Source organism: Homarus americanus, unplaced genomic scaffold (genome assembly GCF_018991925.1).
Source record: "Homarus americanus isolate GMGI-L3 unplaced genomic scaffold, GMGI_Hamer_2.0 scaffold37678, whole genome shotgun sequence".
Taxonomy (NCBI): Eukaryota; Metazoa; Arthropoda; class Malacostraca; order Decapoda; family Nephropidae; genus Homarus; species Homarus americanus.
The window spans coordinates 166,551-191,700 of NW_024725520.1; the positions used below are offsets into that span (position 1 = coordinate 166,551).

Consider the following 25,150-nt stretch of genomic DNA (forward strand, 5'->3'; position numbering starts at 1 on the left):
GTACGAGTGGGCAAGTGTATTGAGGACACCATGATTCACGGTGTTTCCTTAATTGGGTTAAATATAATATCTCAATGAACACGACGCATAAGGGGTTATCCTAATTTGATGGCACGGAGCTAAGTGTCTTCTCATTCCTGCGAGGGCAAAGGTGGCACGTATAAGAAGGGCTGTTGCTGATTCAAGTCTCCGTATTAAATGTGGCCATCGTGACGATCGGAGGTTCTCGACTCAAAAATCAAACCCGCCGACTAAATATATTCTCGGAATTATATTTTTTTCCCTCGGTCAATTAATATGCTTCAGACATTATTTTTTCAGATGCTTAGATTTACAGTATATATAAATAGGAATTATCCTTGTTTGGGTTTAAAATTATTGTCGGTCAAATAATAATTTAAACGGAAGAATTTTTTAATTTTTTAAAATATTTTATGCATTTTTTTTTAAATTTGTTTATACTTGTGCAATGTTATAATCGCATTTTCTAAAACACAAAAACAAATCCTTAGTGAAAGGATATGCAAGAAAAAGATTTATGAATGAGAGCAAAAGTGCAAAGGCAAGGAGCACGTACAGTGTGACAATACGTAACGTTATACAGAATACTGCATACAGTATATCGGTCACGGAAACATTGCATACACTTTGATCACTATCATTTCTTTTTTAAACTATGGTTAAGTACAAATTTATTAAGTGAATATTTGTCATGCGATGGGTGAAAGGTTCACATCCGAAATTTACAATCTAAAACAATTTCCGGGAAAGTTAATCTTTATTAAGGTTATTGAAAGTTGTCTCTGAAACCAGATATTGTAATAAAATAAAACTAATCTGCTCTTTATTACGACTCTATTGACAGAACACGCCAGCTAGACGTTAATGTCACTACAATTGACTTTTTCTAGTAAGTCAGTTTTCAAGTATTGAAGTAACGATTAGTAACTTCTACACGAGATCAAATAGCTGTGACGAGCCTGCCTGAAGGGTCGAAGCTTCAAAATCAAAATAATTAGTTCGAATTCCACAACTGGTGTGTGTGGGTGAACGCTCGATGATGTCACAAGGACAACCATCACTGTGCATCACAGCCAACTTGCGGATTATAGTAAGGATAATCTGAGATGAGGGTGCTCTGTCTACCGCAGAAACTTACTAGAAGCGCCAGTCGGAGACGATATAGTAGACACGTTAAGTTCCTCTGGTAACGTGGATCATGGGTCACTCAAGCTCAGTGTTCACCTCATTTCTTCGATTATGTCGAAGAAAACCGAAAAAAAAGAAAATCTTCCGTAACTGAATGCTCTAAAGAATCTATTCTTAGTCTGCGGAATATCGTTCACTTCGTTCAGCCCAGGATACACCCATTGATTGAGAACGTCCAAAGGAAGGTCGCCAATCTGGTGCTGGCATTCAGACACCTCGCATACCAAAGAAGATTAGAACGTCTTCGATTTCATATTTTATACTGTAAAAAGATGAGCGGTGCTTTGATAGACGTATATAAGCGCCCCAAAGGTGCCTCTCGTAGGAAAGGGGAAAGGGGGGGGGGGATATTGTTCCCTATTTCACAATGGACCTCAAGTCAATAGTTGCTTTTTGTGGGTCGTGGTTTAAAAAATAGTCTTTATATTCCAAAAACGTCCAAAGTTGGACAGAATATAATAGTCTCATCATATTATGATGGGACTACATTGAAGCTCCTTCTGTGAGAGCGGTGGTCAGGTCTCCTGAGTATTGTGTCAGCAATTATAGCTAACCATGAAAAGCCTCCAGTCCCGTCACCTGGGCCAGATATTTCTGACTAGAAATTTCAAGGTTATAGAAAATATTTTTTTTACTCTCAATCCAGATTTAATATACACCTTCACACCGTGATATTTTATGGAGGTCTGGGACTGAGAGGGCACAGCAGTAGGTGTTAATATCTTCGAATTTTAAAATTTTCAATATAGCAAATTTTTCGTTTGTGTGATCTGTTTTTTTTTCAAGTAGGTCATTGTCCGTACAACTCTTCTTTGTGCAGTAACCAGAGATTGTGTTTTTGAAGGGCCAGAGGACCCCCATAGTGTGTAACAGTTCGTAAACAAGATCATGATAGATTTCTTTCATTGCTGTGAGAGTGAGTGAGTGACTGTCGAGTGTGATACATGATACTGCACGGTTTATTGACTTTACTGTGAATGGCTTGTATGTGGTTTCTCCAGTTAAGTTTCTCATCAACAATAACTCCGAGGAATTTAGTATTTTGTTCGTGTTTGAGGACTGTATTACCAAGATACAGGGGGTCCAAGTCTGCAGGTAAGTCTTTCCTTCTGTGAAAGATCGTGTAGAGGGTTTTCTCAAGGTTTAAGGTCAGTTTATTACGTATTACCCAGGTCCTGACTTTAGTTAATTCAGTATTCATAGTTCTCATCAAGGAATGGAGGTCTGAGCTGCTGGCATAGAGATTACTATCGTCTGCAAATAAGTTGTATTTTATGAGTGAGCTGGCGTGGACTATGTCGTTTATGTACAAGAAAAACAGTACTGGACCGAGAATGGAACCTTGGGGGACTCCATACAAGATTGGCGAGGAGTCAGATTGGTGATTATTATAGCAGACATACTGCATCCTGTTAGACAGATATGAGGTAAACCAATTGTGGGACAGGCCCCTAACTCCATAATGTTCAAGCTTTGAAAGGAGGATGGTATGGTCGACAGTATCGAAGGCTTTAGAGAGGTCCAAGAATATACTGGATAGCCGAGCACTCTCAGTCGACCTTCTAGCTCTAAATCCAAACTGGGAGTCTGTAAAGACGTTATTGGCATTGCAGAAGGAATTTAGTCTATTACATGCTAGCTTTTCCAGTATCTTACTCAAGGCTGGGAGGACTGATATGGGGCGGTAATTCTTGAAGAGTCCTTTGTCCCCAGATTATTTATATGCTGGGTGAACTTAAGCAATTTTCAGTTTATCAGGAAAGACACCACTATTGAAGGAGGAGTTACAAATGTGTAGAACAGGTAGTAATAAGTGGGCTACTTTCTTGATAATGCCCATTGGTATATTATCTTCGCCTGCTGCTGCATCTTTGGACATTTTTATGGTGGTCAGTAATTCATCTGCTGTGACAGGGAATAAGAACAGCTCATTTTGCAGGTAGGCTCTAAATTCCTCATGGTGATCTGGGATGCTCTCTGCAAGATTTTTGCCAACATTAATAAAATATTCATTGAAGTGGTTGGCAATGGGGGAGGGTTCCGTTACAACTGAATCATTTATCATAAAAGCTGAGTGGGGGGCCGAAGGCTGTGTGCTCCTGTTCTGAATAGAATTTATGACAATCCAGGTTTTCTTACTGTCGCTTGATGCTGACTGGAGCTTATTTGTATAATACTGTACTGTAGTTACATCTGGCATTTATAACTGCTTAAGTTACTCTATTTCTGATACTTCAGTAAGCATCACCGAAAGTTATGGGTCTTTTTGCAAATTTCCTTTGGAGTGTGTTTTTCTTTTATCATTACCTTAATTTCGCTTGTGATATAGGGTTTGGAAATGGATACAGTCACTAGCGTAGCTAGGGGGGCGGGAGGAGGGGCGGGGGGTCCGCCCCGGGCGGCACTTTTGGGTCTGCTCATCACCCATATCTGCAGCTACTGGAGACGTTAATCCATCCCTTTGTATCGGCGGCAAGTTAATCCTTGTCGTGTCTGACCTAACACCTGACCCACATCATCACGGCCACGTCATGAGCTACCCCCTTGCTATGCGCCCCCCCGCCCCACACACAACCTGTAACCTGTTGAGGATTAAGGAAACAACTTCAAACAAGTACGCCAGTGAGCTCATGTGGTGTGGGTCAGGTGTTAGGTCAGACACGACGAGGATTAACTTGCCGCCGATACAAAGGGATGAATTAACGTCTCCAGTAGCTGCAAAACCATGCAGTCTCGGGTCATATCAGTTCATGTACAGCCGACCAATCCACCAGTTACAAGCAATTCACTTCAGTTCTGCACAAGTCTCCATCGTGACAAGACGAGGGGAGGCTAGACGACTTTTAAGTTCTCTTGTGTTTTCGATCCGGTTATTTACTTCGTTGGAAGACATAATACTATAAGGTAAGAAATATTAAAGTATTGGTTAAAAAATATTGATGTGACTTTTGCTGCGACATTGATAAAGAGGAGTTCCTCGTTGAGAGAAAAAGATTTCAGCATTTTGTTGCTGTTGCTGCTATAACTATTAAAGACAGAATACAGACGTGGAAAGAAGGCCCCCTTGAACTTTTGCAGTTTATTCAAAAGTATAACCTTGGGAACTCGGTTCCAAATATAGTAATAATGCTGAGGATTTTCCTCACAATTGCTGTTAGTGTTGCTACCTGTGAGAGGAGTTTTTCGAAACTAAAACTGATCAAGAATTACTTAAGATCTACTATGAGCACCTTGCGGTTGAGAAATCTTGCCATACTGTCTATAGAGCGACAATTGACAGATGAAATAGTTTTTGACAATGTCATTGAAGAATTTGCCAACAAAAAAACAAGAAAAGTTACTTTGTAGAAAGTTGTAGTTTTCATTTCAGAAATAAAGATGGTCCTAATTTTTTTACACTTTTTTACTTTTTCCCTATCCTATATGTCGTTTTTGCTTTTTGTTTAACTGTTACTTATAAAGTTTAAGTATGTTTGGGGTGTATTTAAAGCATACTATATTTGAGTATGTGAAAGTACAGTAATATTATAATGGTACACAAACTATTTAATATATATATATATATATATATATATATATATATATATATATATATATATATATATATATATATATATATATATATATATATATAGAGTGAGTCATGCAATATGTATTTTGGGGCAAAAATAACTTATTTTTTTATATGATGATTCGGACACAGTAAGCATGTTCGACTGTAAACACCCTGTAAATAAACAGGCAGTGCAGGATCAAATTATTTACGACTTTTTCCTTTCAAAATATCCTCACTTAACAAATATAGTAATTAATTGGTGTGAAATAAATCAAATGACTAGTAAACTCCTATTTAGTGGTCATATAATTCCCAGATAACGAGTATATACCATCTAAAAAACATTTATTTTACATATATATTCGCGGGCTCTACTGAGTTGGGAAGGAAACACCAAGTGCATCAACAAGACTAACTGTGAATATTGAAAGAACTTATTACAACAGCTTAAACACTGGGAAATGTCTTACTATCTACAAAAAATATGCTATAAAATTCTTAATGAATACTTTGGCGATATTGTAGCCAAAGTTGGTGAAGCACTCTTCTTGAAGGGGGTCAATCCGTTGAGGGTTATATGTGCTTCTACTAAACTTCCATTGGTTAAAGTGAGTCTTATCAGATTTATTTAGATCATTAACAAGATTTGGTAATTATATAGGAGTAACTCGTGGCCGAAATTGATTGAACACTATTATAAAAACACCAGATTTTCAATTATTTTATAGTGGACACTTTTAGTTTGTGGAAATGTGTTAAAAAATGGATTTTTTTTTTAAATAAACGTTACTTAACATTTGTGGTTATGAAGAACAGACCTAACCAAATAAACCTACCTAACCTTACCTTACCTTACCTTACCTTACCTAACCTAACCTAACCTAACCTTCTCACCGCCTCCCGGACCCCCCCCCCTCCCCGGTATATAAAACAGAACTTATTTTGATATGTTGAAATTTTAGGCATTTTCTGGACGTGAGATGTATCGGTGTGATTTGTTATCGAGATGGTGGGAAATGCGAGCCACAGCGTCGGTAAAGTGATGGATGATTGTTTCCAAACAAACTAACTTAGCACACAAAGCCAGTTCTATTTTACAATATTGCTGTGAACAATACTTTCTATTTAAAGGAACGATGCCGTGGTCTTTGAACAACTTAAGGGTCTCGTCTTTATCCCTAAATTCGCAAATTACGTCCATATAAGACCGGCGACAACCTTCACGTCATGCTGAAAATGAAACTGCCATGAAACGAAAAATTTGCACTACAAATGATTATCAAATAACAACTCACTGATGATAATAATGTAAGGAAATAAACAGTAATGAAAATAACTCGTCGGTGGGTTAGTCCTATATATTAACCGTTGATTGCCCTAGGGTTTTTTTCCAGGTGGAAGACAAGACATAATCTAACCTAACCTATCGTCATTTTTCAATCTACAGCACGGTTCGCTGATAATGGACGATTAGCCAATTAAGAGTGCACTCACGGTAAAATATCATTAGTAGGAACTTAGCCGATCAGGGTAAAATATCCATTGCGTTGAATTTAAAAATATTCTGGGGACGGAATTGTAGCTTCCTTACTTTTAGGTTTCCCTAGTTTTTGTTACGAGTATATATGGTCCGTGCACATGCAGACACCAATTTCAGGCTCCTGTTGACAGTAAGTAAAGATTGCACAACACCCGAAATATCCTACCAGTACCTAACCTAATGCTCTTCCAGCCTAGAATATTGTAGATGGATTTTGTCTAATTAACTGAACTTGTTCTTTATCTAAATTTTTAAATTAATTTTACTTTCTTATTTACAACATGTCATTTCTGTCACTGCAGGAGAAGTGTCTACATGTGTTAATGTATTAATATTATAATTTAAAATAATACTGTAGTGTTATAATATGGATATAAATTGCTGCCATTTTTTTTTATAAAAGAAGCGTTAATGTGTTTGAAACGTTTGTCTCTTGGCACTCGCAAACAAGTCATGGCATCATCCCAGTTAATTTGTGTTCAGGATGAAAACATTGGAAAAACAAATGGAGGAAGTTATAAATCTTCTACCTACATTTTTATTTTCTACAGGTAAAAGAGAAGTTTTCTTCTTTACAAAAGTTTCAAAAGTTGCTGCTTCTCAAGAGTCAGTGCTGTAAAACATTATCAAGCTATAATCTAGGAGAGGGGTCCAGGTTGACCAGTTACTTACCTAAAATCTCTATAGAAGAAAACTTATTTCCTATCTCAAGAATAACCCAATTCATGTGGAAGAATTAAACGCTTATTTTGTTTCTAGTTTTTCCATAAATAAAGATGCTCTGTGCCACCCGACGGAGCCATATTTGTACTGTGTGTGTTTGGAATGGTTAAGTACGCTACTGCTGCTGGGAAGCTCACGGCACTGCAGTGTTTTTGTGTATCGCCAAACTAATATATACATAGTAGTATTACAGTACAAGAATTGCAAGTCTTACTTTTTTGAGTTGTTACTACAGTAAGTCACTGAGTTACAAACAGGTTGCTTGTAAGTTGGAACATTGTTAATTCCATAGTTTAGGTTAGGTTAGGTTAAATCACGACCCTGCTCATACAAAACAACAATAATATCCCAAACAAAAAAATTAAGTAAATGCTGTAAATAAAATGGTGTTAGATATAGTATACTATAAAGTATTATAATATAAAAAAATGGGATTTTAGTTAGATTTTTGTGATGAATATACAGGTACAGGTATCCCTCAAGATATGAACGTTCGTGATATGAATTTCCTAAATTGACACCACTATTTCGAGAAACGAAACTTCCCCTTCCGATACGAATTTGGGTCCGGGCAAAAATTCAATTGCACACCCTCGGGAGTCAACTGGGGCAGCCCTAGCTACTTATCGAAAAATCTCTATTAGAAAACTTGCGGTATTTCTTGCCTAAAGAATAACCCAAATCACGTGGAGGAATTAAACTTTCTTATTTTGTTTCTAGTTTTTCTTATAAATAAAGACGCTGTGGCACCCGATTGCGCCATATTTGCACTTTGTGTGTTAGGAATGGACAAGGATGCTGCTGGGTAGGTCATGGCACTGCAGCATTTGTGTGTATTGCCAAACTAATATGTAAAATTACAAAAATGTTTCACAGGAACACATTCCCGACATAATGGAGACCCCTGTACTGTAGCCATATTAATACTACTGTACTCCTTAATTCTTGAAAGTACGTACTGTAGACTGTGTCTTTGGCATTTTGGTGGATTAATTAAAGTGATTACTGAACTGAGTAGGATTTTAACAAGAATCAACCATAAGTGCAGGTAAAAAATGTTTCTATCACTCAGAAGTTCATTCTCGCTAAAATAAGATTTTAAAGATGGTGATATGTTGAGGTAAGAGTTCAGCCTTGTAAATCAGAAAAGGGGAAATACCAGAGGTTTGTAATCTTATGTTGGGGATTATTTAGAAATGTCCTAGTCAAAAAATTGACAGCGTGACTGATTTATTTTCAATGAAAGGTATCCGAGGCAGTAGCAGTCTTAATACAACACAACCTTGTGACATGGGAGGAATGGCGTCCAGGGATACCCTGTTATACGCTGCTTCATGATCGAGTTCTTCTCATCTTACGGTTTCCCAGGTAGTGTAGTTATTCACTGTAGAATACTTTCATAAAAGATGATGATGTGTTCTGGTTTGACATCAACAAAGGATTTCAATACTAACCTACTATAATTATTTTAGCTTTTAAATCACCACAAGAAATCTGTTTAATACAGTGCCATTTTATTGGTATAGAATCAAAATACAGTATAAAAAATGAAAATTTGAATGGTAAGCTGTATGATGTAAATATTTTCAGACTTAAATTGTCAAAACTTTGTGATAGGGAGACTTAAGAGAGAAATTACAGTATACAGTACATGAAATCTATCCGAGAAGAAATGTACAGTATAAAATACTTTTGTTTTTATACATTATAACTAATGTAACATTATTTCAGATATGTGTATTTGGTCCGTGAGCAGTTTGGTGAGGAAGGGGAGATGGTTGTGGATGTGCTGTTAAAGGAAGGACAAGCTACTGCCTCTCACATTATTGTTACATCATGTGTTAAGCTGCTGGAAGCTTCTGATAATGGTACATACCATACAGTCAAGTGATGGATGAGTTCAATGCCTCAAATTCATGTTTCTTAATTATAGCACAGTAAAGTTAATGATTTTATACAGTACTGACATTTTATTTATTGATTGTATTCCACAGTGATAAATATTGGGGCACAAAAATTTTATTTTGCATAATTGTCTTTTTGAGTTTAAAACTTGGCTTCTCTGAACTGTTACATGTAACCTGGTGGGAAAGAGGGATGATAATTTGAAATATGAAGGGAAGTCAGTGCATGTCAATGAGTGTGTGTTTGGACAATAAAGATCCGGTTTTAGGGTTTATGATACAGAACACTCCTTTTGACAGTGACAATTTCCTTAATGTACAATGAAAGACAAAAGTCGTCTCGTGAGATTTGGTGAAAACATATGCCGAAGGGCTAAACTTTTGGTACGCTCCGCCTTGTGGTAGGGGGCTCTCATAATGATTACGAGTTATATTTAATCTTTGGGCAAAACCGCGACACGACTTTTGTCTTTGACTGTACAATAACAGAATATGTTAAGGCCAAAAGAATTTTATGAAATATCTGCCTTGTGTTTTAAAGTATCTATAGTTATTTCAAGTGGTATACCTTACAGTACTGTACTGCAGAATCTTGTTTCTCAAAAACTGTAAAAGTTAAAATTATTTTAATGTACTCCAAGCAATAGTAGCAGATAATTTCTGGTAGTACAGGGGATCCCCATTAAAAGTGTCTTCATTGTAAGTGGTTTCACAATTAAGTGGTCAAATAAATGTGAAACTAAATGTAAAAAGTCCCAAAGTTAAGAGGATTCTAAGGCTGGAATCAGTTAATCATTGGAAGCACAAGCGTTTGAGCAATTGTTATTCCTGCCCGCCTATCATTCTCTTAAGTTCACCCTTCTCGCCCGCACTATGCATGCTCAGTACCTGTCCCCTGCATCCACAGGCATTGTTTTGAAGTGCTCCTAGAGCTATAATTATCAACTTTGTTATGGCTTTGGAGACATTGATAGATTATTTTTGTAGTCATCAGTTCCAAACCAAAGCAGGGTGGTGTAGTGGCTAAAAGGAAGCATAGTAGCTATGGGATGGACATGAAATTAGAAGTTATGTCGTCAGAAAAGTGGTGAGCACGTCTCAATGAAACACTTATTGAAATGGTGAGAGTACATGGTTAGGTAGCTTGCGCTGCATCAATACACCGACCCCAAATGACTTTAAATACCTAAAATAAGTTATAAAGTTAAAAAAAATCAGAAAATAGTGTGTAATGAAATGCTTAACAAATGTTTTTGAAGTACAATATATATATATATATATATATATATATATATATATATATATATATATATATATATATATATATATATATATATATATATATATATATATATATATATATATATATATATATATATTAAATTAAACTTTACGAGCGTCACAATGTGATGATCGTGAGTAGACCATATTCCTCTTAATTCTTATGAGAATTAATTCCCCTTTATAAGTGGTTTCATTATCAGTGGCTTTTTTCTGGTCCCTATTAATCACTTATAATGAGGACCCCCTGTATTAAGGTCCGTGTAATCTGTTTGGTACTTTTAAGATACTGTAACTTAATATTTGAAAGCCATAAATTTGCTTGTGTTTATTCCAAAGATGTAATCATCCTTGAAGGACTATTACAGCAACTGTTGCATTTTGACTTTTCTTCAGAATTATCCCTCACAGATTTGTGTTCTTTATATTAAATATATTTTCTATATCAAACAACTAATTAACTGCAAAAAATCAAGCTCAGTAACATTGGCAATTATGAATAACAAAGATACTAAATTCAAAATACTCTTACATAAGAATAATATTTAAATAAGCTAACAAACTGGAGAATAAAATAAGGTAATCAGGAGCAAAATATAATTCAGTTGTTGATAGTGTTCAGTACTACAGATGTAGATATCCCAACCTGGTAAATTTATTACCGGTAATTTTTTAGTTTAGATTTTTGTAATTTTTTATTATCAGTACAGTACATATTTATCAATTTTCTGTGGTTGTTTCAGATGATGGTGGCGGTGGGTGCAACTATGAGCAACAGCATATTACTATCAGAAATCACCTCCTAAAACTGATTGAAAATGAGTTCATACAGCGTTGTCCATCACCACAAGATCCTAGTAAACCAGTACCAATTCTCTCTATTAAGCAAGAAGATCTTTATAAGTAAGGTTGTGAGCTTTTGAATGTACATTTTGTATTAATGTATCAATGTTCAGTTTACTTCAGTCTTGCCAGCTAGGTGGCTAATTTATTTACTTGTAGCACTGTGCCCACAAACATATAAGGTTAGCGTTACTAATGAAATTTATCACTGTCCCACTAATGCTAACTACATTATAATAAAATTTATCACTGTACTACTAATACTAACTACATAATAAAATTTATCACTAATACTAATTACATTATAATAAAATTTATCACTGTACTACTAATGTTAACTGCATTATAATAAAATTTATCACTGTCCCACTAATGCTAAATATTTCAAAAGTTAGCACTGCTGTTGCTAATGCTAATTTTGCCTGCAATTTTTTTCTAAAACCATCTCAGTTTTTATATACTGTACTATATTTAATACGTTTAAACTAGAGTGGAGGTCCTTTCATATATACCAGTAGCTATAAGGAAAACAAACCAATGAAAGAATGAATAAACTGTTTAGTGTATTCATCTATAGGCAATCCAAATACAAAAATTGAAAGAAATTATAAAATTACAGAATAAAATGGATATCACTTAAATAGTGCAGTGGCAAATTACATTAATTTTAAGAAGCTAACAAAAAGGTGATAAGTAGTTTTAATCAATGGCAAACCCTTAAACAATTTTTTTTTTTTCAAATATTGTTTTTCATAAAAAGACTCCGGTTAATAACTACTAGTAAATGAATATGAAAATATCAGTTTTTCATATTTAGTGGTTTGAAACCTTTTCATTTAATGGATAATGAAATCAAGGATTGCGTGTAAAACTTGTAGCAACAAGTTTGAATAAGGTTATTAAAAAATCCTATCTATGATGTTATTGCACTGGTGCATTTACTTCAATTGATTCATAATTCCATGTGATTGCTGGTTATGATTTTTACCCAGCTTGATGCCTGATTTTCAAGTACAGTTGGGTCTCACATTACGCGGTTAATGTAACCCGGAGGGTACCGCGGAAAGTGAGGAACGCGTAAAGTGAACAACATAACATATGGGATTAATTGAAATGGAGTCCAGGCCGATCCCCAAACTCCGCTTTTTGACGACACACAACTATGTTGTAGTAAAAATATTATCTTAACTTTATGATGGCATGCACACACAATTAATAATTAAGAGAAATATCAATAATATTAGGTTTTTTAACACTTACATTAGTAGAAAAGATGGCTGGGCACACGGGGATGGGGGGTTGGTTCCGAGGCAGAGGGCAGATTATTGGCCCTCACCTGTATCACTGGTATCAATTGTATCACTATCCACCACAGAGGCTTGCAGGGCCTCTTTGTTAAACCCCTCAAAGTCCATATAAGTCCATATCCTCACTATAATTATCACTATCACTGACTTGGGCCGGTTGTGGTGGGTGGCGGGTAAAGAACTCGGTAATGCTTTGATGACTGGGCGACCTTGTGCGCACCATTTTCGCACCTCTTACACAACATGGCGGATGGCGGGAGGTTTGGATCCAAAAATGGCGCGGCTTGCCAGCCGCTCTCCGCGTAATGGGGTTCACGACCGCGGAATGTGAGCATGTTAGGTTCTGGCAAGGCACCGTGTTAACGGTGAAACGCGGAATGCGGGACCGCGTAATGTGAGGATTGACTGTACTGTACAGTAAACATTACACAAAATTATGTAGATTTGGTCATATCTATAATCATGGACTATAGGGTTTGTCATAAAGGAGGTCCCTGGGTCAAGTACGTCCTACTTATGAACGTCTGCCGATATGAATGGGGTCCCATAAAGTTAAACTTTAAATTTACAGTATTTTATTTTCCTGATGACTTATTTATTCTTTCATTTACTGTATTTTGTCATTCTATTTCTTCTTTTGTCTTAAATTAAGTTATTTTACATGTATACAATCAATATAAGGACTTAGGCTATGATATAGTGGGATTTTAAACATTGTTCTATAAGTACGGTGTGCACATAGGGTATGCGTTTCAACTTGCATACATTTTTGACTTAAGAATGTCCCCAGGAATCTTACTTTTAACTTTGGTCATCCTCACCACTGATCGGCTCGTTAGCCGCTTGGACGGTCGGTCACATCTGTTACACACTGTTGGCAAGTACTGGGTATGCACTACCTCCTGAATGTATCTGAACCTGCTCCAGTGTTTGTCAAGTCTGGTCTTAAAAGAGCTCACACTCTCTGGCAGGTAGTTCCAAGAGTTCACAATTCTCACACCGAAAAAGTTTGCCCTCACAGTTTTCTGGACTTAAGGCTTTTTCAACCTTGAGCTGTGACCCCTTGTGGGACGGGCATCGACCAGCTCCAAGTATGGACTGAGAAGTACCCTCCGAGAAGTTTGTACATCTCAATTAGGTCCTCCCTTGCCCATCTGTAGTATAAGCTAGGCAGTTGCAGTCACTCTAATCTCTCTAGATGACTGAGGTGCCAAAATGCACGCACCAGTCTGGTGGCCCTCCTTCGGACATTTTCAATCAACTGAATCTCTAGCATATCTTCGGGATCAGACGGGTTGACAGTACTCCAGGCGGGGAAGCACCGCACTCTTGAAGATCATTATGAAGGACGGACCATCTCGATATCTGAACGACCTTCTTATAAGACCAACTGGTTTAATTACTTGAATCACTTTCTTCTCACAATGGCCCCAAAACTTTATTTCATTGTTAACATGCCTATTAATGCAGTTTCTTCATCCTCTGGGACATGTGATACGCCAGGGACTGCCTGTATACTGTACTGCAAATTGTAATTTATCATAATAGGTTATATAAACCAATACTCCATCTTGGCAGAGATATGAACCTATGACCATTTGCTTATGAGGCTTATTCTCTACCAATGAGTTAGTCACATTGTGAATATTACTTTACAGTATTTCATGTACTGTACTTCATTATAAATACAGACTGAACTGCATTTCATTGTTTTAAGGTTTGAACAATAGTACTGTATTGCAATTATTGATTTTTGTCTTTCAGTCTACCTCAAGATTTACTTGATCTGAAGGCCCTTCAGCAGGAGATCCAACATCGCCATACAGAAACTACCAAACCAACATTCACCCATCCTGACACTAATGTATTTTGGAGACTCAACTATGATAGATTCCATATTGAATTTAGGTTGGTAACCAGTGTGTGTTTAATTATAAATATAAAAATATCACTTGGGAGTTTTTTCTAAGGTTTGCTACTACAAAAGTGCAATGACTGGTTATTTAAAAAGAAAATTTGCTATTAGGTGATTGTAAGAAGTACAGTTTCATCTGCTAATGGTTTTATTTTTACAATTAAAGTGCCAGTTATGAACAGATGCCCTCACATCGAGTCCAGGCCTTTTAGAGAGAAATTAAAAATAAGAGAATAGTATAAAAGTTTTTAGAAGCTGGAAAATTTTTATTCCAAGAATGACAGATTGTAGGTGAGAAGAGGTAAATATTTCCACTGTTTAGTTGCATAAGGAAAGGAAGAGGCTTTACAATGACCCACCCTTGAATTGCTAATAGACACCCAATATCAAGTGTTGTGTTAAGAGTGTCTTATTGAGTTTTTTTTGTTGCTTACTTGATGGTGGGGGATAGATGCAGCCAACTCATGGGAGCAGAAACTATAAGAAATGAAAGGGATAATTAATAAGGTGAATTACTTTAAGAAGAGTCGGCTCTGGGACAGAAGTGTGTGGTGATAAAGCTTCAACAAATGTGAAAGCAATACTGTATGGTTTATTGTACATTTATCCCCCTATTTACAATGGGGTTACATTCCTGAAAACCTATTGCTGGTCTAATTACCATAAACTAGGATCATTATAACATGGAGTTCAATCAGATACATTCCCAGCCAATCCAACACCTACTTGTATCACTAAAATAAATTCCTTCACTAGTACACTTTCAACAAAATTAAACAACACTCACCACATCATTAAGAACAACCCTGGTCATCATCACATGTCCCCTTTGAGGCTAAGGGGACTCTTGAAGGTGGAATGGAGACAACACTGACTCCCACACAACCTCCAGGCAGTCTCCTGCCGCTTTACACGTCAAGCTTCACCTCCAGACACGGTTTTTCTTCGTGCCCTGACTGCCTTCCCACACTTTCAAAGTTACACTGCTCACTTCACAGTCACAAAACAGAGTGAAAACACTGCTCATATCATGTTCACAACAGAGGCAAAGCACTTGCAGTTACAAAAATCAAAGCAAAAATCACTTCACAAACACCAAAACAGACTACAATGTGAACAGTAGTGATGTCCTTTTATTGTAAGGTAAAAAACAAAAAACAAAACCCCAATAATTTATAATCTCTGATCTACATGATCAATGCCATGTGCGGCCACCATGGAACAAATCACAGTATTGTAATGCACCAAGTGGCCACGTGTGGATAGACCGCACTTAACAAATGCACCAAAAGATGCGTCCGCATTGGTCGAGCAATGACCGCCGTTAATGCAGATTGTTTATATGGTAAATGGGGTGGTTTTAATACATCACCACCGTTAAAGCGGAATATCGTAGATAGGGAGATCGTAAACCTGGGGTTACTTGTGCAAGAATGAGTCAGTTCTGTGCATAATTAAAGTATTTTTCAAGTAAGAAATATCATTCATCAGAACGATATTCCATATTTTTTTTTTTTTTCTTTTAGTCAAATTCAGCTATTGAGTTTTATGGGGTTTCCAGGTAGGTTAAAAATTATATTGATGTTAAGTATATTTATTATGTTCAGTTGTGAAATTAATAAACTAGCTATCAAAGGAGACGAGAAGTCACGAAAAACTTTAGAGATTAATCGGAATAAATTTAGTATTAGGAGCAGTAAAAGCAATTTTTGTTATCTCAGAAAATATACAGTATTCTTAACAAATATGACATTACCTGTATTGGCATTGGACCACTCCTTATTTATCAACAATATTTTTTAATGAATGTTAGGGATTATGGGGAAACTTTCGTCGTGGCCTTCGACATCTCCAAGGCATTTGACAGGGTATGGCACAAGTCTTTGCTTTCTAAACTTCTCTCTTATGGTTTCTCTCCCCCATTTTGTTCTTATTTCTAGCTTCCTTGAGAACCGATCCATGGCAGTTATTGTCGAGGAATCGATCTCTAACTCTCTCTACCAATAGTGGTGTCCCACAGGGTTCTGTTCTTTCACCTACTCTTTTCCTTCTTTTTTTCAATGAATGACTTCATACTACAACTAATCCTATCCATTCTTAAGCTGATGATTCTACTCTTCACTCTTTTTCACATTTTCCCATTCCCCCTAATTCTCAAACTAGATCTGTTTCTAGAACTGATATCATCACATCTATCAGTGTGGATCTGTGCAGCATCTCCGAATGGGGAGGTAGTAACTTGGTTAAATTCAATAATAATAAAACTCAGTACAGTATTTACCAATTACACTTTCCAAATTAGATGATCTCCTACCAATCACATTTCAGGATGCAATCATTCTGCATATCTAAATTAGATATGCTAGGCCACACCATTTCTTCTAATATATTATGGAAGCCACACATCCACAACATTGCTAAAACTGCCTCCCGAAAGCTGGGAATGCTGTACAGATGCCGTAGCCGCTTCACTCCTGAGTAGTTGCTTCAAGTATATAAGGGATTCATTCGTCCTAACTTGGAGTACTTTTCTCATATGTGGGGTGGCTCTTCTTCTGTCCAACTGTTAGATAGGGTGGAATCAAAGGCATTTCGTCTTATTAACTCTCCTCCTTTTGTTGATAATCTTTCTTCTTTTTCTATTCACCGCAATGTTGCTTCACTGTCTCTTTTACGGGTACTTTAACAGGCAATGTTCGGTGGATTTGGCATCCTGTGTACTGCCGGCAAGGCCATGGGCTCGTAACACTCATCTTGCCTATGGTGCCCACCATTTCTCTGTGGATGTCGGTCACACTAGAATAACCCGTTATAGTACCTCCTTCTTTCCTCACACAAACAACTGTAGAATGCTCTGCTTTCTTCTGTGTTTCCATACTCCTACAATCTGTCTCGCTTCAAAAAGTTGGTTTTCCAGCATCTTCGTGGTGTAGATTAATAAAATCTTTCTTTTCTATTTTTAATCTCTTTTTCTCTTATTTTTACTCCCATTAGGCCCCATTGTGAGTTGACCTGTGCCCGGGTGGGCTATTCCCCGTAAAGAAAGAAAGAAAATAATAATAATAAATATTTTATTTCATTTATTACTCTGTGCCCTTTTTTCAATTTTATTTGAAAGCAGTGTCATTTGCCAGTCCATTGGAATCAATTTATGAACAAATGCTATTCCAAAGCATAGAAATTTGAATTATTGGAATTATAATAGACATTTCTTTTACAGTAGATAAGAATGGTTCTTTACTAAGTTTGGGAAATTGCAGGGACAGTGAAATTCGCAACAGCATTGTGAGACGAGTAGACCCCTTAGCAGGAGAGTGTCTTGGTGCTATGTTGAAATTGTCATACAAGGTGTCAGATCCTTGGGCTGCCATCATGAATGTTGTTACTGCAGCAGACATCAGGGATCAGCTCAAAGATCTAAAGTACCTTGATCAGTATTTCAAAATATTAGGTAAGTTATATTTGGATTATTCTTAGTGAGAGTAATTACTTTAAAAATATTTAAAGTTTTCTTTAGCATTGAATCTAGCTTAAATCACTGATACAGCATTAATAACACATGTTAATTAAACTTTTATTGTTATTTCTTCTGTCAGTTACCAATGGCTGAACAAACATACCAGTAACAGTTTTGCATTACATCTTCAAAAATTATATACTGTACTGTATATAATAAGTAATATTGTTAGTGTTTTGCCACATGTTTTGTTTATTTCTTATATATTGTGTATGGCACAATTAAGCCCATCGTTTCTTGTACATTACTTATTCTGTGATGTGCAGTAAATGTGTTTAGCAAATAGAAAATGACAAAATTCTACCAATGAGAAGGACAAAGGATAAAAGATTGTACAAAACAGTTGGTTCATACACAATGAGCTTAGATAGTGCATTGGGAGAGAAGGAACGATAAACTACTAGAATATGGTATTTTGATGAGAGGGCATGAAAATGTGAAAAGGATTCTGGTGTGCTTCTAAAATATTTAGTGGGATAATTGATATGACAAACTAAGCAGTGGAAAGGGGACAGATAGGGAATGGATAAAGTGTACTGTATTGTATATTGTTTGACGAGAGGTAATGCTTGGTGGCATAGAGGTAAATAAGTGGATAGAGGAGTAAATACGAACTCGGCATATTTTATGTTTTCCAGAGGAACAGAGTGGAGAATGTGTGCAGCGGGTTGGTGACGCCGGTGGTGGTCAGTACAGGCTCAATATGGCTAATGCATTCCAGTCCCTTACACACACTCTCATCTACAATATAGTGCAAGAAAGATTTGGCTCCAAAGCAGCTCGTATTTTTAGGTTAGTTTTACATGTACAGTAGATAAAAAGAAGTACCTGCATATTCTGTGTGAAAATACTATGAGACCACGGACAATAGGTATTGGGATTGTGTGTTGTCTCATTATACTATGTGATAGTGTTCCCCCTAACTGTTTATTTTATTCCTATATGGCAACCCGCTCTGTGTTGGATACTAAATGGCAGTGGGTGAAGACATGCATGCCCCCAGTTGTAGATATAATTTTGGAAGTCATTGGACTCACTCTGTCAATATTTTGTTTAGCTACTGTACAATATAATACATGGTACCATACACATTTAGAGTTTAATTTGTGAAAACCAAACAGAAGATTTGTATTGTTATATTTAGCACTTTTTAATAGGTATGCAGAGTTACTCTGAATAATGAATAGAAAAGAGGGGGGGGGGGTAATTTTTCAACAAAACGCTCATAAGATTAAATGATAGTTGGAAAGAGAAAAGATGACTTCCTTTTGTCCTTCATGATAGTGCTTCCTATGATGGACGAGACTCATACTCTACTACTCCGTATGACCTGCTTTCTTGTTGTCTTGTATCCACTATAGTTTACTGTTTTTCTTTGTTCCCTTTGTAAGCTAAACACATTATCCTTTTCCTTATTATAGCATCTTTTAGACTTTTATATTACTCTTGGTCTTCATAATTTCTCCTAATCCTGTTCCCCCGTTTTGGAAAATCCATCTTGGTCTTTTTCAATGTACTGTACTATTCATCCTCTGAACACCCTGTTTGACTGCAATTGAATGAATTATCAATACTGTACTGTACTATAGTATTTCCAAGCTAACCTGGCCCATATGCCACACCCCTTTTCTATACTAATACTGTAGCTGATTGGTTCATAGAAAATTCAAACTAAATCTGTTCACAATTGGTAAGCAGACCTGTAAGTATTACCTAATATAATGTTAAATATCAGAACTATCAAAATGCAAATGATTTCAAGGCATTAGCACTTCAGAGAGGTTGTTAGAAAATTTTAAATATTTATCATAAAAGGTCGACAGAAATACGACTGGGGGGGGGAGGTAAAATGCTCAGGGGAACCAATCAGCAATTTGTAGCTATAGACGAGGGGTTTGGCTTATGGGCCAGGTTAGTGTGGAAAGGGTATAATAAATGTGGCGTTCAACTTCTATCAATGTCTGGAGTGGGCCCAACTCGCGCTCTCCCGCATGACAGACACCACCCAGTAACACAATAAATTTTGTGTATGTTCGTAAAAAGTATTGTGCTAAAAAGTAAAACTTGTAAAGTGAAATAAATAGTCCCATAGGAAAACATGTAAAATGTGAGGGTTGCCTGTTTGAAAAAGATTATGTGTAACAAATATTTAGTTCTGCATTTTTTGCTTAATACAATACCTGTACTGTATTTATGAATGGAGGTAAATAAGATAAAAACTAGTAATACAAATGCTCTACAGTTAAAGCTAAAAAATCCAAGTGAAAACTCCTTAATGCTCAGTGTTAAATTTCTAGGGTTCACATATTTAAATAGTTATTGATCATTTAGGCTCTGTACTTGATTTACATGTTTAAATTAATGGTATTCACTTGTTTAAATCAATTAAAGCAGAATTACTTAGGTCACTTTAATAGTAACTTACTGTTAGCGAGAGACAGCTTTCAGAAAAAGTTTAGTGGAAAGAGAACCGTCATTTATTTTGAATATTAAGTTAATCACAGCTGCATGTATTCATTAGTTTAGGTTAAAGTATTATTAATTATGTTCACCTTTGCAGATTAATTCATAAAAAGCAAATGATGGAGCAGGATATGATTGGAGAAGTTAGCATGATTGGTAAAAAGGAAGCAAACCTGCTCTCATATCGCCTACTCCATGATAACTTCCTACGCATACACGAGCTCCGTAAAACACTGACTCCATCACCTGCAAACAAAATCATTTATCTCTTTCATGTTGATATAAATTCAGTAAGTAAATGGGATATATTAGATTTTTTTTTTTTTAACCAGGCAAAGTATTGACTCTTCAGTATCTTTTTTACATAACTTAACTTAACAACTAAAAGCACAGTTTTAACATCAAGTGATTTATTGTTATCCTTCATGATGAGTGGATTCATAAGTAAAACTTGTTGGTACTGTACTGTATTATCTGAATCATTGTTCATGCTTTCATTAGAGGGTGTGAGGATGGATAAAATTATGTTGAAGGAAATAATTGCAAATAAAGGGGAAATGTAGATATGTATTGATAGGGATGTAGGTAGGATGGTGACTAAAATTGGCTGGATTGTAGGAAAAGCAGTGTACCTCTATTTTGATAGATATGAGTGGATGAGTAACATGATATTTACTGTGAACTGGTTTTGTGTCCAACCAATATTATCCAACATATTGACTTTGTACATTACACCATGAACTTCAGATAATAGTACCGTTAATTCTTCTTTTAGGTTGTACGTATGGTACTCGAGTGGTGTTATAAAAGTATGTATAACCTGATAGTGCAGAGAGAAACAAGGGGTACCGACAACCGCCGCTTGTTAGAGAAACGGACCAGGGTGGACTCTATTGTGGAAAACCTGAAGCAGTCAGGAGGTACTGAGGAACAAATTCAGGAGGTGAGCAATTTTTAATGTAGGCTGTTGTAGGTAACTACAATTACTATTAAGGGCTATGATTCATTCTAGATATATTATGATAATTATAGTAGATAAAATGTATTTTAAAATTCTTGGCTTCTGGCTATTCTTTAAGTGCCTACAAATAGGATTATACAGTGTAGTGCAGCGCTTCTCAAACTATCTGATGTGGCGGACCGGCATGGTTTTTTTTCAATGTGCCACGGACCGGCGAGCGAAGCGAGCCAATCCCGGGGCCTATAGGCCCCCCCCCCCCAGGAAAATCTTTTGAGATATGTCCTATTTCAGGGGCATTTTGAGACTATCTGTACTAAACATGAAGACATGATGTCTTATTCATTCTAAGGCCAATCATCATTGACGTAACAAGTCTTCCCAGTGTGCCAGGAACCAGTACCATATTTGTGCCATACAATTAATTGTTTACGATCAGAGAAAATATTATTTGAACATTCGTAGTAATATTATTTTATACAGGAAAAATATAATGAATATAAAAGTTGACATTTTTTATTTTATATTGATTTTGTAAACAACTTAACACAGTAATAACAATTAACACAATAACAATAATATTCATGTCAAAACCTTAACCTTTACTAATGTGAAAAGTGAGCCTGCTTCTTCTTTGTCAGCTTATCCAATCGTGGTTCAATTGAGGACAGTGCCACGCGCAATGGAGAATGAACATCCATACAATTCCTGTATTTTGTCTTAATGACACTCATTGTTGAGAAGCCAGTCTCGCAGAGTTAGGTTGAAGGAAAGGGGAGAAGAGTTTTCAGAGCAATTTCACTAAGCTCAGGATATTCTGCTTTCTCTTTTATCCAAAAAGATGCAAGTGATGTTGAAGTTTCGAAACTTATCTTCAATCCTTCGTCAGCAGCCAGCTCCAACAATTTATCCTCCATAGTGACACTTAAGAAAAAGTCATCTCTCAGTGGCATAAACGGATTTCGGATCCATCCAGTCCCTTTCCGTGGATCTTCTTCTGCTGGAAAGTAATGCTTAAAACGATCTGCCAAATTATTCAAGTGTTCTTTGATGACATTTTGCAGAGACACAACATTAAGGTCTTCGCCTGCTTCAACTATGACTGTTGCCAATTGGTGAAACATGTCATAACAATCTCTTGACACTCGACTCTTCCATGCTTCTAGCTTCCGTTTTTGCCCGTCGAACTTGTCTGCCATTGTAAAACACGATGCCATCCTTCCCTGCATGGAGGTGTTGAGATCATTAAAGATGGCAAAGATATCAGCCAAATAAGCCAGCTTGGCTAGCCAATCCACTTCTCGGAACAATTGTGACCAATTTGGTTTTTTGTCCTGAAGAAACTCGGCAAGTTCGTTTCGTAGCTCAAACACTCTTGACAGAACTTTTCCCCTCGATAACCAACGTACATCGGCATGCAATAGGAGCAGTATTAAAATGTTCTTAGTAATAACATTAATAGAGTAACTAATGTTAGGATAAGGAGGTTATTATAACATATAAAATTATATTACAAACAGGATAAAAATTGGAATGTTAAGGCCGGTCCACAATAATTTTTTTTTTTTCAATTTACACAGGAATAGTGTGAACCGGCCTTTAAGATTATTAGTACTTACATTTTCAGATCAGTGGGTTGGGATGGGGTCCCAAATGACAAACACTCAGATACCCGTATGATGCTCTCTGTTCCACTTCTTGATGGTAACTAACCACTGACCTGTGACCTGACATCACAGACTGCTGATCCACACGTGTGGAATAGCAGGGTTGCCAGCTGTGTGACACCCTTCACGGCTGGCACGCATAGTAAAAAATCGGCCATTTCTTTTAATGGGATGCATACATTTATTTTATCCGAAATTAAATAACTACCATACTTAAAATAAAAAGATTTATGTTTTGGGTGGATATGGCGTAACTGGTGGCCGAGAAACGTGGCAATTCTGGCAACACAAGGTGATGCGCCCTATTGATATCCCCAGGTGTGGTTCCCACAGAGTCAAACGCCACATCATCATGAAGGTGTTGTTATACGTATTTCAGTTCGCTGTTTTGTTGTTCATTATATCACATTCGTTAGTTGCATAGCAATGGCTTTTAACATGAGTGAGTAAATGAAAAATATAGCCATAATAAATATAAAAACTACAATGAAAATGTAAAAAAAAAAAAAAAGACCGAGTCAGATGTCCCGGCAGTGTCCCGGACCACACTTTGAGTAGCACTGGTGTAGTGCATGAAAAAAATATCCTTATTTCGTATCTTTCTAGTACAGTATTCCCCAAATATTGATTTTGATGTTGTGACCATATCAATATACAGAAGTCTTAAGTGTGTATACATAAGCAGTGTTATGCTTCATCACTTATATTTATGAATAAAAAAGGTACATGGGGATTATTTTATGTTGGTCATCATGCTTTGAATAACCGTTAAGGGTCATATTATATAGTGTAGAATCATCCCACAAGTTGTGTGTTCAATTGAATCTTAAATTTTTTTACTATAATGTGTATGACAATTTTCTTTTTACACATTTGAACGTGTTCATGTACGTGTTCACAAGTTTTATGGATCATTTTCAGGTTGAAGAGATGATGACTCCCAGTGAACGTGCTCTTGTGGAGCAAGTGCTCTCAACTCAGGACAAACTGTTCGATTCTGAAACAGGCCTTGATGAAACAATATTCATCCTCCAAATGTACCTTTACTACCAAGTTCAAAAAACATAAATGGTGTATTTTTTTTTTTTTTTAATTACAGTATTGATTATTTCATATTGATTTATGTATTATAAGAAACATACAATACAGTAGAGAATGTCAAGTGCGTATAATTCTTACTTTTTAGATGGCAAAACAAGTTATTGGTGGTGAAGTACACAAAAAAACCTGAAAATATTTAGGAAAGGCGGGATGCAGACACTGTACTGTATAATACGTTTATGAAAAATTTGTGAATCCGCGAAGTATAATAATTACAGTATGTAGATATTTTCCATGATTATATCACAGTAAGTCATTGGTTTACACTGGAAGGTGTTCTTAGAAAATGTAACATAAATAGGACTACCGTAATGTAAATAAGTAATTTTTCCCATAGGCACAACGTAATACTGTACTGTAATTAGGAGTTGCATTCCCAAGGACACCTTACTAACCAAACTTAACTAAATATTATGGACATTATTAAACAAATCAATACAAAACTCAAATTATGTGCATAAATAGACAATTAAAAGAACACAAGTTCAAGGATACACCTTCTTGATGGGTGTATTTGCCAGATGTTTTCCACTCATGGTTTAAGGACTTTTGAGAGATACAGTAAAACCTTAATAAACCAGACTAATTGGAGTAGACCCCAGTCTGGAAAATGCAGGAGTCCAAAAAAGGACATTCTATGGGGGTCTGGACATAACCCTGCTTATCTGGACTGCTTCTGGAAAATCAGACACGAGTCTGGTTGTTAACTGTTTTCACCGATATGACTGTTTCATACTGTAAAGTGTTTACCAATAATATAAATAGTTGAAGTGCTTCTTCATGTGTACTGGTTAGGAATGTGTCACCAACCAGGGCTGCCCCATCATACTCACCCATGGCGAGTGGAAAAAAGCAAATTCCGGTATATCGAAGTCTGATTTATCGAGGTTTTACTGTACTTCTAGACTGGCCAGACACATGCAAGTGAAACAAATTCAGCAGCTGTGGGAAGTGATACTACAGATACAGTACATGGATTGTTCAACTGGTGGCAATGTTGCCACACAATGCTGTTTTTGATGTGCAGTGAATTAATTTAGCACTTGTCATGGCAAAAATTATATTACAGTACAGAGTACATCAGATAGATACAACTTGTGCTGAATATTGTTCCCCAAATTTTTAATGATGCATTATTAAAACAAATGAAATAAAACTGAAATAAA

The 25,150-nt window shown here is 36.3% G+C and overlaps 1 protein-coding gene across 2 annotated transcripts; it reads left to right on the forward strand.

The window, feature by feature from the left end:
- Positions 1–4,988: 4,988 nt before the first annotated feature.
- Positions 4,989–25,150, forward strand: LOC121865162 (DNA-directed RNA polymerase III subunit RPC3-like). 2 transcript variants are annotated; one of them, XM_042364467.1, is made up of 10 exons: positions 4,989–5,373; positions 8,275–8,396; positions 8,760–8,896; positions 10,957–11,116; positions 14,128–14,271; positions 17,539–17,729; positions 18,434–18,587; positions 20,356–20,548; positions 21,034–21,201; positions 23,805–25,150. In XM_042364467.1, the coding sequence occupies exons 1-10, from the start codon at positions 5,227–5,229 to the stop codon at positions 23,949–23,951; spliced, it is 1,563 nt and encodes a 520-aa protein (XP_042220401.1). In that variant the 5' UTR covers positions 4,989–5,226; the 3' UTR covers positions 23,952–25,150. The 2 variants fall into 2 exon arrangements, with proteins under 2 accessions (XP_042220401.1, XP_042220402.1); XM_042364468.1 differs by having other exon boundaries at positions 4,993–5,182.